Source organism: Felis catus, chromosome C2, assembly GCF_018350175.1.
Source record: "Felis catus isolate Fca126 chromosome C2, F.catus_Fca126_mat1.0, whole genome shotgun sequence".
In the NCBI taxonomy this organism is placed as follows: Eukaryota; Metazoa; Chordata; class Mammalia; order Carnivora; family Felidae; genus Felis; species Felis catus.
Genome location: NC_058376.1, coordinates 3908912 through 3923802, shown reverse-complemented (window position 1 = coordinate 3923802; position 14891 = coordinate 3908912). Strand labels below are relative to the sequence as shown.

Below are 14891 nucleotides of genomic sequence, written 5' to 3'. Positions count from 1 at the left end.
CCAGAAGGTGCAGAGGCCACAGCAGCTCTCCCTGTGGACCTGCCTCCTCCCTCTGAACTGCACAGCTGCCCAGCCTGGGGCTTTGCTCTGGGACCAAATGAAGCTGCCCCGGCCTTGCTCCGGGCTCGCTTATGAGCTGTGCGCTGGGGAGGCCAGGTGACTCACCACGACTGAAAAGAGCCACCGGGTGCTCAGTGGTTGGAGCCCGGGTCTCAACTGGGACCTCTGCTCTCCCCCGGGCCCTGCCGCCTGGCCAGCCTGGGCTCCACCCCAGGCCTCCAGCTCCCCGTGAAACTCCGGGAGCTGCCTGCAGGCTGGGGGGGTCAGGCGAGCTCCAGGAAGACCCGCGGGCCCGGCCACCGGGGCCCTGTCTGCCGAGGCGCCCCGACCAGGGTGGAGGGGTAGCTGTTGCATCAGCTGACGAGCCCTCGGGTCTAGCCCGGATCAGGTACTTCCGCTTTCGGCTCTAGAGAATCCCGTGCAGAAGGACCTCGTGACCGGCCTTGACACGCACCCGCCTTACCACCCGGGTCACCCCTGGCAGGTACCCCGGCACCTTCCTCCTCAAGAGACAACTCTGCTCAGAGCCACCTGCTCCCCTGGGGCTGGGAGGGACAGGCAGGGATCTGAGGGCTGGGTTCTGGGGCATGGGAAACCTGTCCCCCTCCTTCCCCCGACCCCCCCCCCCCAGCCTGGAATACAGCTTGAGATGTTTATTCCTTGAGGTTTACCATGAGTATCACATATAAGCGCTTTATCCTCAGTCACATGTCAAATGCATGAGACGAGCAGGTGTTTCCTTAGAGCAAGTATGAGTGGGGGTAGCAGGCCTGGGGGTGGGGGAGGGACGACCGGAAGAGGACGTCGGAGAGGATGGGGAGGGAAGGGAATGTGGTCCCCACGAACCTTGTTTCACAGTCTGGCCGATGCTGGTCCTGGAAAGTGCCGGGCTGTGTTGGGCGTGGTGGGCGGGCAAGCACGGGGGGACCCGGTGGGGGGGGGGGCTGACACACTTACCTAGCACTCTTCCTTGCTCAGCTCAGAAGCTGAGGTGACATGGTGTCTTTGGGATTCTTAGAGTGGTTTCCCAGACTGGGGAGGAGTGTTCCAAGGCCGTGTCACCGAAAGTTCAGGTCGCACTTAGCCGGACTCCTCCTGGCTCGCTCGGTTCTCTTTGTTAAAGTACTAAAACATTAGACGATGTTGGTGCATCAGAGAGAAGGGAAGCCGCCCTGCTTTTTGGGGTCTGGCGACAAAGAATGCACGAGAGAGGAATATAGCCACACCGGTGGGTGCCAACTCAGCCCCGCCAGCCGTGAAGGTCGGAGCAAGCAGATGCTCAGCCTGCGGTCTTGGTTCAGGGACAGGCTTCTGGGGAGGGATCTGTGGACCGCCTGCCTCTGGGGCCGCTGGATGCCCAGGGCACTTCCCCTCCTCCGGTGGGCTGCAGACGTGGTTGAGAAGATCCCTGTTCTGTTTCCTAAGTGCCCGCCGGCCACTTCTCACGGGCTCTGTCCTGTTCCTCTCCCGCCCGGCAGATTGGGACGAGTGTGCAGACAGCCGGGGGCACGACTGCTCACCCGCTGCCCAGTGCATCAACGTCGAGGGCTCCTACACCTGTCGGTGCCGGACGGCCAGGGACGCCAACCCCTCCCGCGCGGGCCGGGCCTGTGAGGGTGCGCCCCACCTCCTCCCCCAGCATTTCTGGGCCACACCCTCGCCCCCGGGGACCTGATATCCCATGTCCTTTCTAACATCCGCTGGCCTCTGTCCCGCATTCTTTCCTTAGTCATGTCCCATCCAGCAGGCTGATGTCAGTGACCAGCACCAAGCCCCACCCCGAGCACAGATCCAGAGAAATTGCCCCCTTTTCCCAAAGGCCCCCTGGGTGCGGGAACCAAGCCCTGCACTTAGGTCCTGGCTGTGCAGCCACCAGGTGGAGCCCCCCTCCTGGTGTCTCAGAGCCTCATTTATCAGATGGAGAGACCCTGCCTCACCCTCTGAAAGCACGCGGGAGGCCGTGGACACGGGCCCCCCTAAATACTCATAATGCCATAATCCCCAACGAGACTGCCTGTGTCCCCACTTGGGGCCCGCCTGGGAGGCTCTCGCTTGTGGGTGGCATCTGGTGGGTTTTGTTTAGGTGTTTTAGGACCAGACGTCTCCTCTCAGAGTGGATGTGTCTCAGCAGGTGACGTGGTGAGCCCCACGGGAGGGGTGCTGGCTCCGGCAACAGGTGTTACGGCCCCAGCTCTCAGCACAGAGACAGCAGCCCTTGGCCCAGAGACATCTGCCTTGTGGCCCAGCCCTGGGCACCCGGGGGGCACCCCTGCAGCAAATCAGGCCCAGACCCCGGGGCCCCCACCCAGGAGAGGGGGCAGCGGCCCGGTGGGGAAGGACAAGAACAGCACGAGGCAAGGCCTGGAGGAGGGAGCACCCGGCAGGGCCCCAGGCCTGGTGACAGGCCGGTGGCCAGCCAGCACGGCTCCTGGGACAACCCACAGCTCCCCTTCTGGGCCCACGAATGGCTCGCTGAGCACCCCTGGGTGGTTATCAAGAGACTCGAGCACGGAGCGGCCCCTCTGGCCCAGTCCTACCGAGGGCCCCACAGACCACATCGTCTGGCACGCCAGCCTCCCCACTGGGGACACAGCACCAGCAGCTCTGGACCCCACAAGGCCACAGAACTCGGTCCCCGGACCCTCCGGCTCCCCGGACCTTCCCTCGGCCCCCACCCCTGAGTCTCTGAAGCTTCCGGCCTGTGGTGAGTGCCTGGGATCGTATGTCCTGGGGACACGTGGCCTGAGGCCTGAACTCACTGGGAAAGGGCTGAGCTCCGGTTGGCAAAGCCTCATGCAGACGTTGAGTCACAGTCCTGTGAGAAATACCCAGGTAGATTGCCCGTGGTAGGCAGGGCTGGGCCAAGTGGGGTACCGCGCAGCCCGGTCCCCGGTGGCAGCTTCTGGGCTTGTTAGGACAGCAACCTTTCTCCAGAGTTCTCTCCTCCCTGTTCCCCAGCCTCCCTGTCTCACCCAAGGCTGGAGCAGGAAGTCGAGCCCTGAGGCGGGGGGTGGGGACCCTGTACCACGTGCTCTGCCTGCAGGAGGGGACTTTGTAGGACTTCCCTGGGCTGGCGTCCCCCCCCTTAGGGGGCCCTCATGTCCCCAGGCCGTGTGCTTGATTTTAGCGTTTGGTGAGGCTTCTCCTGTCCTGTCTCCTCGGAACATCGGATTGATTTTAATCTTCTCCATGTTTCCATCCACTTCCCAGTTCCCGTCCCCATCGAGAGGGTCACAGTGTCCAACGTGACCAGCACCAGCTTTCACGTGGCGTGGGCGGCGGGTCTCACCCCGCACCCCACCTTCCAGCTCACCCTGACCTCCCCGCGGAGCCCCGCGGTGCACCTGGAGACCCGGGACGCGAGCCTGACGCTGTCGGGCCTGGAGCCTGGCGTCCTGCACCTGGTGGAGATAGTGGCCAAAGCTTGCGGGAACGGAAGTGCCAGGGCCCGCCTGAAAGTCAGGACAGGTGGGTGATGGGTTTCAGAAGCGCTTGTCCCCACTTGTTCTTAAAGGGAGGGGAAAAGTACGAGAATGGCTTTTAGTGGGTTGGGGTCCGACAGAGCTGGATGCACTGGGGAGCGGCTGGGTCTCTGCCCTCTTATCAGCCTGGCTCAGCTCGCACGGGGCTGGCTGTCAAAAGTCAGCGGGGAGGCGGCGTCCTCGCGGGTCCGCGGCAGGAAAATGCACGCGGCGCTGCTGGACTGAGCGTTGTGCACTCGCTCTGATGTCCCCGCTCTCAGAGGGCCTGCACTCGGCTTCCGGGGAGGACAGGGGGACGGTGGGACGTCAGACCGTCGGACAGCTCGTCTGTCGGCCCTGGTGCTTGTGACAGTTACGTGTGCAGATCAATCTTGTGTTTCCTCCTTCCTACCGGATGTTTTTCCGAAAGTCTAACTTGCCCGAACAGCCGAGGGCCGGCCTGACATTGCAGATGGGTCCCCAGATCTTGGGCAGCTGTCCAAGAGCAGACGGCCGCGTTCCCCGAGGTGGGGTGCACAGCCCTTGGGGGTGTCAGAGCTTCTGTCTGCATACTTTGAAGTACCGATTAACCAAAGACCGGGGGGTGAGAGGGGAGACGGTGTGCGGGGATGCCCTCAGGCAGGCTCGTGGCGAGCTGGAGAAGGGGTGGTCGGTGCCTCTGAGAGCCAGTGCGGGGCTTTCCGTGTCAACATGGCCTCTGCAGGTCTCACCTGCCGGCAGGAGAGGCCACCCGTGGGCGTGTGACCCATGCTGGGGGTGGGTCCACGTCCCTTCTCACCCGTAAGCTCATCCGTCCTGCTCCCCGGGCTTTTCCACCAGGCTGCATTCTCCAGCTGTTGTGTCTGGACTGGTGGCCCTCAGGCACAGCGATGGGAGTGATCCCCAGGGCGTGGTTTTGGGGGTCATCCAGCAGTATGTCCTGGGATGGCTTTGGGGTTTGTGGGGGCAGAGGAACCTTGGCCTTTCCCTCCACTGCCCGGAAGGCTGGGCACGGAGCAAGAACCCCACAGACATCTGGTGGAGGACTGAACGAGGGGGCTGCTGGTCCAGGAAATATTCCTGGACCACATTCTCGTCCCACAGCCTCCAGAGGCCCCGCGTGGAGGGAACAGACTGAGATGGAAAAGACCAGTGCAAAAGCAGGGGCTGCCCTTAACGTGCGGAGAAACAGTGCTCTAGGGGAGGAAGGAGAGGGTCAGGACCTCTGGCCCTGTGTCCTGAGTTGTGGGCGCTGAGCAGAGGCGGGGCGAGGCCACCCTCTGTCCTGGCTTCTCCGGGATGCCCAGTTGTGCACCTGTGGCCCCGGAATGAATAGGGACTTCTTGCACTCTCAAAGTAGTGCCTACGGTTGAATCACCTGGACACCTGTGCACAGAGAGAGAGGAGAGTGGCAGGGGCTGGCCTGGTTCTGCAGCCTCCGGAAGCTTCTCTCTCTGTGCCCAGGCTGTGTGCCGGCACCCTCTGGGGTGGGCTGGGCTGTGTCTGTGCACGCAGGGCACTGATATTCTTTCGGCCGACGTGACAGTGCCATTATCAGGACGCGTCACCTAATACATCACCTAACGCGTTTCCCGTTACCTACTGCGTTACCGCTCCAGGCGCGTTTATTCTCTGTCCCGCAGCGGCCCAGAAGCTCAGAGGGAAAGTCAGAATAGCCAACGTCAGGTACGTGGAGCCCTTCCGGAACGCAAGCAGCAGGGAGTATCAGGACTTCCTAGAGCTGTTCTTCAGGGTGGTAGGTTGGCGAAGCCAGTCTCTGTTTCCTTTTGGGATGTGCGGGAGGGAGGGGGGCAGAATCTCAGTCCCAGTCGAGCAGGACTTGTGCTTGTAGGGGCCTGGGACCCTCATTTCTGAAGGAAGCTGGGCGTCTGGCTCCAGCGTGATGCCTGGCGTCCCGGGGTCTATCATTAGATGCTGAGTAGCTGCCTCTGCTGCCTCCTTGCTTCAGAAAGAGAGAGACACGGAGAGAGAGAGAGAGAGAGAGAGAGAGAGAGCAAGCACACGAGCATAGGGAAGGGGCAGAGAGAGAGAGAGAATCCCAAGCGGGGCGCAATCCCACGACCCCGGATCATGACCCTAGCCGAAATCAAGAGTCAGACACCAAGTGAGCCACTCAGGCGCCCCACAAAGAAAATTTTAAAAAATTGAGATCTATTTCACAGATCCTAAAATGCACACTTTAAAAGTGCTTAGCGTGGGAGCAAGTGACCTACAGCGTAGGGTGTAGATTCAGAAGTGATATTCCCTCGGGGCGCCTGGGTGGCTCAGTCGGTTAAAGTGTCTGACTTCGGCTCATGTCACGATCTCATGGTCTGTGGGTTCGAGCCCTGCATCGGGCCCTGTGCTGCCAGCTCGGAGCCTGGAGCCTGCTTCAGATTCTGTGTCTCCCTCTCTCTCTGCTCCTCCCCTGCTCGTGCTCTGTCTCTCAAAAATAAATAAATGTTAAAAACTAAAAAAAAAAAAGTGCCTAGTGCAATGGTTTAGATTTTATTTGTGAAATTGTACCACCGTCACCACTGTCTAATTCCGGAACATTTCCATCACCCCCAAAAGACGCCCCTCTCCCATTCTCGGTGACTCTCCACACCCCCCGCCCCTGCAACCACTAATGTGCTCTCCGTCCCTGTGGGTTTGCCTGCCGTGGGCATCTCACGTGCGCGGAATCATGCGATACGTGACCTTTTGTGTCTGGCTCATCTCCCTGAGCGCGTCTTCAGGGATCGACAGTGGCTCACCGCTCTTTATGGCCGGATAACGCTCCACCGAACGCAGAGGCCACGTTTCGGTCTCTGATGCACACTGGGTTGGGTTCACTCTCTGGCTGAAGTGACTCCTGCCCTGCTATTATGTTTCCTGATCTTTCTGAGGCTTCCCCTGTCGTCCCAGTGACATCCCTAGAGACGGCGTATTGTTACAGTTCAGTCTGGGTGGCCGTCTCTGTGTTCTCTCTGCTGGCGCTTAGATGCCCCTTTGAGGAGAAGAGAACACGCTTGTCATGGTCTCACCGTCTTGCTTACACCTCGTCCATTTCAGCTTTTCCTGACTCTGGGGTTTAAGCAGAGCGGCGCCACCTCCAGGCCGAGCGTGCTAACGTGCTAGCTCGCTGGCTCGCTAACTGATTCTGCTCTCCCCTCACGGCATCGCTGGCCTGAAAAATGGGTCTCCCGCCTCCGGGAAGTGTCCCACTGGGACTCCTTGGGACCTGGGGTTCTGCCATATTTATCCTGGGGTCCCCAGCTCTCGGCCCAGTGCGTGGACTCTAGAGTTGTTGATGGCTCCATTCACCCTCTTCTGTAGGTTCTGTGATCGTGACACACGACGCTAAGCCACAGCCCCGACCACCAGTCCTCAGGGCTCCGGTGGTCCCTTGAGGTAGCCCCGTTTCCACTCACGTGTCTGGAGTAACCTTTCCTCTTCAAACCATTCCTCGCCTATTTCTGGGGACCGTTGTTGGTTTGTCTAGAATTTCAGGATAGCCAGTAATGGTGCGACTTATCACGTACGTAGGACTTTTGGACCAACTTTGGGAGGTTGTAGGTTAAGACGACGCCTCATTCCTTATCACTTCTTAGCAAGGGGGCCTGGAGCTTTGCTTTGAGACTGGTCGGAAATGCAACCCAAAGTGACTTTAAGCCAAGCTTGTGACTGATCCCTCTCTGGACATCCCAGACAGAAAGAGAGAGAAAGAGAGAGATAGAGTCAGTCATTCCAGTGGTTATGATGGTGCCCAAGTGACAGCAGGGTGACAGCACGTTTGTTCACGTTGGCTGTCCCCTGCTGGGAAGTGAACCCACGAGTCTGTGCCTTGGGCCGCCACACCCGGCAGGCTCTGGATGAGGTCAAACCCTGGAAGTGCACTTTTCCAGAAGGCTGGCGTTCTATGGACTGTCTACAGCCGTCATGAGGCAGTGTGCATCTCTGGGTGTTTGGACTGTGAGGGGCTAGGACAGAACGCCACAGCCTGAAGCATCGTGGCAGCATCAGCAGTAAAAAGATTGTTCTAGAAAACAGTGAGAGAGATGCCCCCCCCCCCGCCCTCCCACGACCACTTGTCCGGCCTGCGCCTTCCATGGCTCTGAGCCGAGGAGAGCAGGTTCTAAATGCTGTCGTGAGCCCCCCATGAGTGGCGTGCCCCCCGGGGTGGGGCTTGTGCGTCTCGTCCACACTGGCCAGCAGATGCGCTCTGGGGGAGCGGGGCTCTTCTTGGGGCTCAGGACCCACAGGCACTGGTGCTGGACCTGGGACACAGCTAGCTTCACCAGACCGGGCCCAGAACTGACCTTTGGCTTGGACCAGTCTGCTGCCGACCAGAATCCCAGGAGGTACCCCCCTGGGGACAGGCACCCGCTTCCTCCCGGCGGGTGGCCCCTTACCTGTGCGGTTTCTCTAAAGGTGCGGGATTCCTTGCCGGCCGCCATGCTTCGGCATGTGGACGCCGGTGGGGTCCAGATGGAGGTGACCCGCGTCGCCAACGGCAGCGTCGTGGTGGAGTTTAACCTACTGATCATCGCAGACGTGGATGTCCGCGAGGTGTCGGCTGCGTTCCTCGTCGCCCTCCAGAACGCCTCTCTGCTGGAGGTGGTCGGCGAGGACACCTTCATACAAGGTAGGCGGAGGCCGGGCCCCCCCCCCCGGGTCACTCACCGTGTTCCGGAAGCGAGGCGGGGAGAGCCCAGCACATGGGTCTCTTCGGGGTCCCCCTGCAGGAGATGCCAGTGTGGAACACACAGGCCCCTTGTCTGTCTTATGGCTACTGTGCTATTTCTGGAGGTTAAGGGCTCCAAACATCCTCGGGTGAAGCCGTGCGTGCAGCTGTCCGGAGACGCTGCTCCCTTCCTGGGCTGCGTCCCCCCCTGGGCCTCCTGGGCCACCCACATCACTGGGCCGGGGCAGACGCGTCCCTCTCTGCAGCCACACTTCCTCCCAAGAACAGTTTCCAAGGAGATCCTGGTAAAAATAAATGCAAAGGAAAGCAGGGAGAAAAGGCAATTTAGCTTCTCTTCTCTAAATCGTATCGGTGGGCTTGAGCCGTCGTAACCAAACGAGGCGATGGAGAACCTCAAACACAGAAGCGTATGTTCTCACAGTTCTGGAGGCTGGATGTCCGGGGTAGATTTCCGGGGGGAGGGGGGCTCTCTCTGACATGGGGACAGCCACCTTCTGCCTCCGCCCTCCCGTGGCCTTTCCCTTACACCTGCAGAGGGGGTGCCTGGCGCCTCTTCTTACAGGAACAGCAGTGCCATTGGACTGGCCTCCGTAATGGCCTCACTTGGCCTCAGTGACCTCCTAAACACCCCACCTGCAAATACGGTCACATTAGGGGTTGGGGCTCCCGTGTACGCATTTCGGGGACGCCATTCCGTTCGTGGCGCACAGCGTACCTGAAAATAAACCACAAAAACTTACATGTACAAAAACAACCAGAGATAATATGAATACTTTTCTGGTTTTGGGAATAAGAAGGGTTTTCTAAGTTTCAAAACAGAAGGCAAACCAAGCCCCCCAGGGGGAAAGGCTCATAGGGGCGACTCCATAAAAATGTAAATGTTTTATACCAAACCAAATAAAGGCACCCCTGTGAAGACAGCAACAGACCCAAACAGGGTTTGAGTAGTTTGACGAAGGATTACATCCCAAAGCGAGAGACGCCGTGCGTCGGTCGATAAGAAAGTGCTTAGGACCTGCACTTGACTTTATTGCGAAGACAAACACACCCCAGACCCGAACAACGTGTGACACAAGAGTTGCAAATGAGCCACAAAGAGCGATAATCACGGATGTTCCCACCGCCGCGGGCTGCTCTTGCCCACGCGGGAGCGGTGGTGTTTTAACCAGAAATACCTAACACTGACCCCAGCAGCACCAAGCGGGTGCGGGCCTCGCGGGTGGGGACAGGATTTGCTCACACCTCCCGGAGATCAATTTGACCGTATTCATCAGGAGTTTTAAAGCCGTCCACCTGCTCTGGCTTTGGAAGGTCACTCACAGGACTTCACCCTACAGACATAGACCTCAGTTCGGACCACAGTTTGGGTGAAGAAATCCACCTTCAGTGTCACTTTAAAAGGAGGGGGCGCCTGGGTGGCTCAGTCCCTTAAGCGTCCAACTTCGGCTCAGGTCATGATCCCACGGTCCGTGGGTTCGAGCCCCGTGTCGGGCCCTGCGTGGACAGCTCGGAGCCTGGAGCCCGCTTTGGATTCTGTGTCTCCCTCTCTCTCTCTCTGCCCCTCCCCTGCTCCCATCTCTGTCTCAAAAATAAACGTTTAAAAAAAAAGAAAAGACTGGGGGTGCCTGGGTGGCTCCTTCGGCTAAGCGCTGCAGAACCTGCTTGGGATCCTCTCTCTCCCTCTCTCTCCGCCCCTCTCCTGCCTGCTCGCGCGCGCTCTCTCTCGAAACAAAAAAAGTAAACTTAAAAAAAGAAAAGGAAAAGATTGGAAGTGGTCGACAGCCCCGTAACAGGGGAGATATTAAGTGTCTCATGGTACACCCACGCCATGGACTTTGATGCGGTCATTAAAAGCGAGGCGTGTTGAGACAGAAAACGTTCCTGAAATAAGGGTTGGGGAAGGAAGCGGGACTCCCACGTAGATGTAAAGCACGGCCCGAGCTGTGTCGCAGTCTGTGTTTTAAAGGGCCCAAGGACATAGGTCACCGTGAGAACTCTGTTGTATGTGGGAGGTGGCCTTAGGTGTGGATTGTACCCATTTTCTGCAGTAAACCCGTGTCGCTGTGAACAAACTGAGTGACGGAGCCTAGAGACCAGAGCAAGCCAGTGGGCTGAGTGCCTTCCCCGGGGATGGCTCGCTGTGGGCGCGCCTGGGCCCGAGACAAGGGGCCGGGGGCCTGTGGTCTTGTCTCTGCGGCCCCTCTCAGCCCCGGGACCAGGACCCCTCCTTCTGGAGCAGCCCCAGCAGACGTCCTGACACCAGCTCGTGTCCCCATCCTGGCTGAGAAGTGGGTGCCGCCCTGTCCCCCGAGCCCCCCAGAACCGTCCACCTACGGTGTCACTCAGTGATTTTCAGCTCTGCCGGCCGAGACGCCCGTCCCCCCACAAGGCGTGTGTAACAGCGGGCACAGAAGCGCCCCTCACCCGCGGCCCTCGAGCCCCGTGACAGTGTCTGTCTTGCTTCTGATGTCGCGCAGATTACGACGAATGTGACAGCCAGGAGCACGACTGTGAGCCGGGCGCGTCCTGCCACAACACCCTGGGCTCCTACACCTGCAGCTGCCCGGGAGGAGCCCCCCGCTTCCCTGTGGAATTTTCGGGAAGATCCTGTGACGGTGAGAGTCTCACAATCCCTTCTCCTGAGATACCGTCGGGTAATCTGTTCTTTGAAGGACTTTCGTCGGCAAAGCGTCTCTTTTCCCAACGAGGTCGGCGGGTTTTTCCGTCCTGGACGAGTTTTCTAACGTGTGCGTCTGTGTGCACACGCGTGTATGTGCACACGTATGTGTCCCTTCCCATTCTCCATGCGTCTCCAGCCTCGCATCTCCCAAGTGCCCGTGATGGGAAAATCCGTTCATTACAGTGAGGCCCGCCACGTTCTCTCGGGTTCTAAACGACGACCACACAGAGCACGCAGCCCGTGTGAGCCCGTGCCTCTCCTGGGGCCCTCCCCCCCCCACCGCTACTTTTCCCGTTAAATGGGGCCTCAGGAGATTCAGCGCTGACGCTGAGGTGACCCCTGCCAGCCAGGGATCCGTGGTCAAGTGGTGCAAGACAGACGTTTATGCCAGTAAACACTTGTCACCGGAGACAGGATGTGCTCTGCTGGAGGTAGAAGCAGGGGGCTCACGGGGACTGAGTTCCTGTAGCCCCACGAGTGTGGTCAGGGAGGGCTTCCCAGAAGAGGTGTCTTAGAGCCAGTCTGAAAGGACAGCAGCACAGCACCGGGCAGCGAGGTCTGCAGTGGGGCAGGGTTAGGGGTAGGGTTAGCTGCGGCGCGGGCCCCTGCAGGGAGGTGGTGGGAGAGGGTGGGACGCCGGCTGCCAAGAGGCGGGTGAGGCCGCTCGAGAAGGCATGAACGCCACGAGCCGGGGTTTGGGCTGCATGTTGGAGATGAGGGACCTTGGTGAGGGGGTAGAGCAGTGGGTGAGCCCCACCTCGGGATAAGAGAAGGCAGGTGCCGGGGTGGCGGGCCCGGGAGGGAGCCCCCGGACAACCCTGAATATCTTTACAAACATCCAGCGCGCAGCAGGGGCCTGTGTGGGGCTGCGGCCGGGACGCGGGGTCCACGTGTCCGCTGCCGTCCCTGTCTGTCCCTCCGTGCGGGCCTCACGGGCCACGGGTCGGTGGCTGTCCCTGAACACAGAGCCACCTTGGTTCCACCTCCTTGTGCCTTGCAGGTGACTCTCCCGGAAACACAACCCAGGCTCCCGGCCCCCCTCTGGCCACTGGCCCTGAGCAGGCCCCCACCCCGACAGGAACCACGGCTGCCATGGCACCAGGTGCCAGCCCAGGTCCCCGGGGCCTGCCCCCGCGACTGAACCTGACCGAGGCGGTCAGGGTGCTCTGCGACATTGAGAAGGTGGCCATCGCCGTCCAGAGGCGCTTCCTGCAGCAGGAGTCCATCCCCGAGTCCTCCCTGTACCTGGGACACCCATCCTGTAACGTGAGCGACCACAACAGCACGCACGTGCTCCTGGTGGCCGGGTGGAGCGAGTGCGGGACCGTCGTGCAAAGTGTAAGGGCTGGGCGGCCAGGGTGGGGCGGCGGCTGCGTGTGGGGGCCGGGGCAGCGAGCGTTAGCACCATACGGGGGAGGGACCAGGGAAGGCTGTGCACCCCAAGGTCTCTGACTCTAAGCGGGGGGACCCAACAAAGGGGGACAGGGCAAGTCTTCACCAGGGACCAGACTGTGCCCTGGAATCAGGAGGGAGTTTTGGGCTCTCGCCCTGTGAGATTCTGGTGCAAAGGGCCTGGGGTGGGCTTCAGGGTTTGAAGGACGCTCCCAGTGATGCTGAAGCATAGCAGATGGAGAGCCGGTGGGAGACGGAAAAGGCAGGAAAGCTACGTGTGTTAACGTGAGTGTCCAGGTGTGCCAGTGTGTGAGAACACGTGTATGTGTGTAGGTGTGTGTGATTGTGAATGTGTGTATGTGCGTGTGTGCGTGAGTGTGCGCGTGAGTGTGCACACCGGGCAGGTGGCCTGGTGTGATCAGAACAACCTGGCCAGAGGGACTGTGGTCCTACCGGGATTCATCTTTACCGCAGTCTTTTACGGCCGCAGGGTCGTCCCTCTACCGGCACAAAGAGGCTCCCGGTCAGGGGGTGGGGCCGCCCAGCTGGAGGCCACTCTGGGCCCATGTGAGCCTGTCTGGTCTGCTGTATCCCCCCAGTTTAACCTATGGGACTGGGAGGTTTGGCAAGGTCAATGGGGGGGGTCAAGGTCAAGGTTGCCCTGCCTCCAGGGACCAGCCCTACATCATCCGTGATTCTGCCTTTCCAGGGGCCTTCAGGGGTACAAGGAAGGCAGAGGCCCTCAGATGCTTCTGGCTGGAGCCTGGGCCTTGCTCCCCAGTGGGGACACCTGGGCCCCGGGCACTTGTAGGGGTTGAGCTTGTTCATGGTGCCGAGGGCCACAGGCCCGGGGAGGCGATACCAGCAGGCAATATCCTGCTGGGCAGGAGGCACAGATGTGGAGAGTGGGTCCGGGGGCTGTCCCCGGGGAGGGAGGCAGGGGCTCCAGAGGCTGGTGAGGGACACGGCGGGAGACTTCTCGGGGGAGAGTCTGGGCCAGAGGAGAGATGGGGCACGGGTGGAGACGGCGGTGGGGTGTGGGCCTGCCCGGGGCCAGGCGCTGGGGCTGTGGGGTCAGCGTAGATGTGTTAGGTGGCCGGGCAGCTGTGGGGTCAGTGAGCACTTAGACCTGTGGGGGCCGGGCAGCTGCAGGGTCATCGTGGACACTTGGTGGACCAGGTGCTGGGGCTGCGGGGTCAGTGTGGACCCGTGGGGGCCGGGCAGCTGTGGGGTCAGCGGGCACGTGGCTGTGTGGGAGCCCAGGCAGAGCAGCGCCCCTGCACGCTAAGCCTGCTTGTGCGTCCACCCTCCCTGGGGGTCCTCAGACCCCCTCTGGGTTGAAGGAGCAACCAGGACATTCCGGGGACCGCAGAGCCTTTGTCGGCCCCCCTCCTGCCCTCCAGCCAGCACAGCCTAAACATAACCGTGAGGCTTTGCTTCTCAAGGATCCCTGACGGTCGCGTGGAGGCACCCGACACGGAGACGGGGTAGCAGCTCCTTGGCGCCTGAGCCCCAGAGTCTGTGGGCACAGGCTGGAGGGTGGGCAAGGGCACAGCCGCCCTCGGGCTCTCTGGCCCAAGTTCGCGCACCGCAGGCTTGCAGAACAGGAGGGAACGATGCCGAAAGTAACGCGGTCAGCGCAGCCAGGCAGGCTGTTGGGGCGGAGTCTCCTGCCGATGGGCGGGGCCCCGGGGGCGGGGCTGCGCGGACTCTCCGCCTGCCCTGTTCTGAGCCGGCCAGGCACCTGCTACAGCCGTTCCACTCAGTAGGGCTCGGCCCGTTCAGAGCAGAGGGGATTCATCTCTGATAATCATCCCAGCCCTGGAAGCCACAAAAGTTCTTGATGTTTCTTGACGTTTGTCGACAACTAAAATTTCCTCGAGGACTTACTTATACGAGTACAATGGAGTATGTACAGTTAGCCGTCTGCCTCCTGGTTTTGGTTAAGCAGTTTAAGAATGCAAGCCTGTGTTTAATGTTTATTTTGAGAGGGAGAGAGAGAGAGAGAGAGAGAGAGAGAGAGAGAGACAGAGACAGAGACAGAGCACGAGCAAGGGAGGGACAGAGAGAGAGGGAGAAACAGAATCCCAAGCAGGCTCCAGGCTCTGAGCTGTCAGCACAGAGCCCGATGCAGGGCCCGAACTCGTGAACCGTGAGATCATGACCTGAGCCGAAGTTGGATGCTTAACTGAGCCCCCCGGGCACCCCAGGAAGTTTAAACTTTATTGAGCTCCTGGGTTTTTGGAAGAAGTTGAATTTAAGGCCTCCCTGCTAAGTTTGATGCACTGTATACAGATCATACAGAGAGGGCCCTGAAGAGACATGAATTGATCTACGCCCCAGAAGATTCAGCAGCGTCCAGAATCATCTTCATAAACACTTCTAAAGTTCTTGTAGAGACAGCAGGGGGCTGTCCAGGTTGTCTGTGGCTCTTTTCAAAGCGATCTTGTTAAGTTTATTTATTTTATGTATTTATTATTTTTTTAATGTTCCTTTTTGAGAGAGAGAGACAGAGTATGAGCAGGCAAGGGGTAGGGAGAGAGGGAGACACAGGATCGGAAGCAGGCTCCAGGCTCTGAGCTGTCAGCACAGAGCCTGAGCTGGGGCTTGA

At 60.0% G+C, this 14891-nt stretch overlaps 1 protein-coding gene across 1 annotated transcript in view; it reads left to right on the top strand.

Moving 5' to 3' along the window:
- The window catches only part of UMODL1 (uromodulin like 1), a 66108-nt gene that overhangs the window by 33950 nt on the left and 17267 nt on the right, over positions 1 to 14891 (top strand). Inside the window, exons 9-15 of the mRNA XM_023238703.2 lie at positions 1539 to 1676; positions 2192 to 2764; positions 3271 to 3528; positions 5165 to 5277; positions 7935 to 8148; positions 10686 to 10823; positions 11889 to 12226. Coding sequence (XP_023094471.2) covers positions 1539 to 1676; positions 2192 to 2764; positions 3271 to 3528; positions 5165 to 5277; positions 7935 to 8148; positions 10686 to 10823; positions 11889 to 12226 — 1772 coding nt within the window. The remainder of the gene's footprint in view (positions 1 to 1538; positions 1677 to 2191; positions 2765 to 3270; positions 3529 to 5164; positions 5278 to 7934; positions 8149 to 10685; positions 10824 to 11888; positions 12227 to 14891) is intronic.